General features: G+C 50.2%; 1 gene segment (V, D, J or C); it reads right to left on the bottom strand.

Moving 5' to 3' along the window:
• LOC102008184 lies at positions 1 to 453 on the bottom strand. The segment is given in 2 exon segments: positions 1 to 290; positions 382 to 453. Coding segments are annotated over 2 exon segments (336 nt in total).
• Between the last annotated feature and the right edge of the window lie 320 nt (positions 454 to 773).

Raw genomic sequence — 773 nt, 5'->3', positions numbered from 1 at the left:
TCATAGGGCACAATAATAGGTGGCTTCATCTTCAAGTCGGGCCCCTGTGATGGTGAGGGCAGCCTTGTCTCCAAGCAAGGAGCCTGAGAAGCGGACAGGAACACCAGATACCTGGTGAGTGGTGCTACCTATTAGACCTTGTGGTGTTTGGTAGGGTTTCTGTTGGATCCAGTGAGCATAGTTACTGGTTGTGATGGCTCCAGTACTGGAGCCACAGGTGAGTGTGACTGTCCCTCCAGGAGATGTGGACAGAGAAGGTTCCTGAGTCACCACAGCCTGTGATTCAGCCCGTGAAAAGAAGAGAGGAAACTGATGGTCAGATGAGGAGACAGAGGCAACACTGCTGCCTTGCACAGCCCCAGCCAGAAAATCCCTGCCGACCTGTGATGTGAGCCAGAAGTGTGAGCAGGAGAGGAGCCCAGGCCATGGTGCGGACAGCCAAGGACTGCGCTCTTCAAGACTGCTTAGCACACAAGCTTCCCTCCAGCTCTCATTATAACTCTTCATACCCTGCTGGGGTCAGTGGGCAGGGTTTTCATGCAAATGAGGTTGCCCTGCCCAGGAGTTCAGCAACTAAGGTCACACCAACTGAGTTAATCCACAGTGAGTAAGTAGTAATGGAACCTACAGCCTACCACAAATTTTTCAGATTTGTTACCTGATGTCCAAAGAGGAAGCTCACAGCGCCCTCTAACATCATCATTGAAAATTCCACAGATGAAATGATTGCTTCCTGCAGATCTTTTCCTATTTATAACCCCTTTACCTTACAT

This window comes from Chinchilla lanigera, unplaced genomic scaffold (genome assembly GCF_000276665.1).
Source record: "Chinchilla lanigera isolate Chin_1 unplaced genomic scaffold, ChiLan1.0 scaffold00054, whole genome shotgun sequence".
Lineage (NCBI taxonomy): Eukaryota > Metazoa > Chordata > Mammalia > Rodentia > Chinchillidae > Chinchilla > Chinchilla lanigera.
Note: the sequence above shows the minus strand (reverse complement) of the source record. Positions and strands in the feature narration are given on the sequence as shown.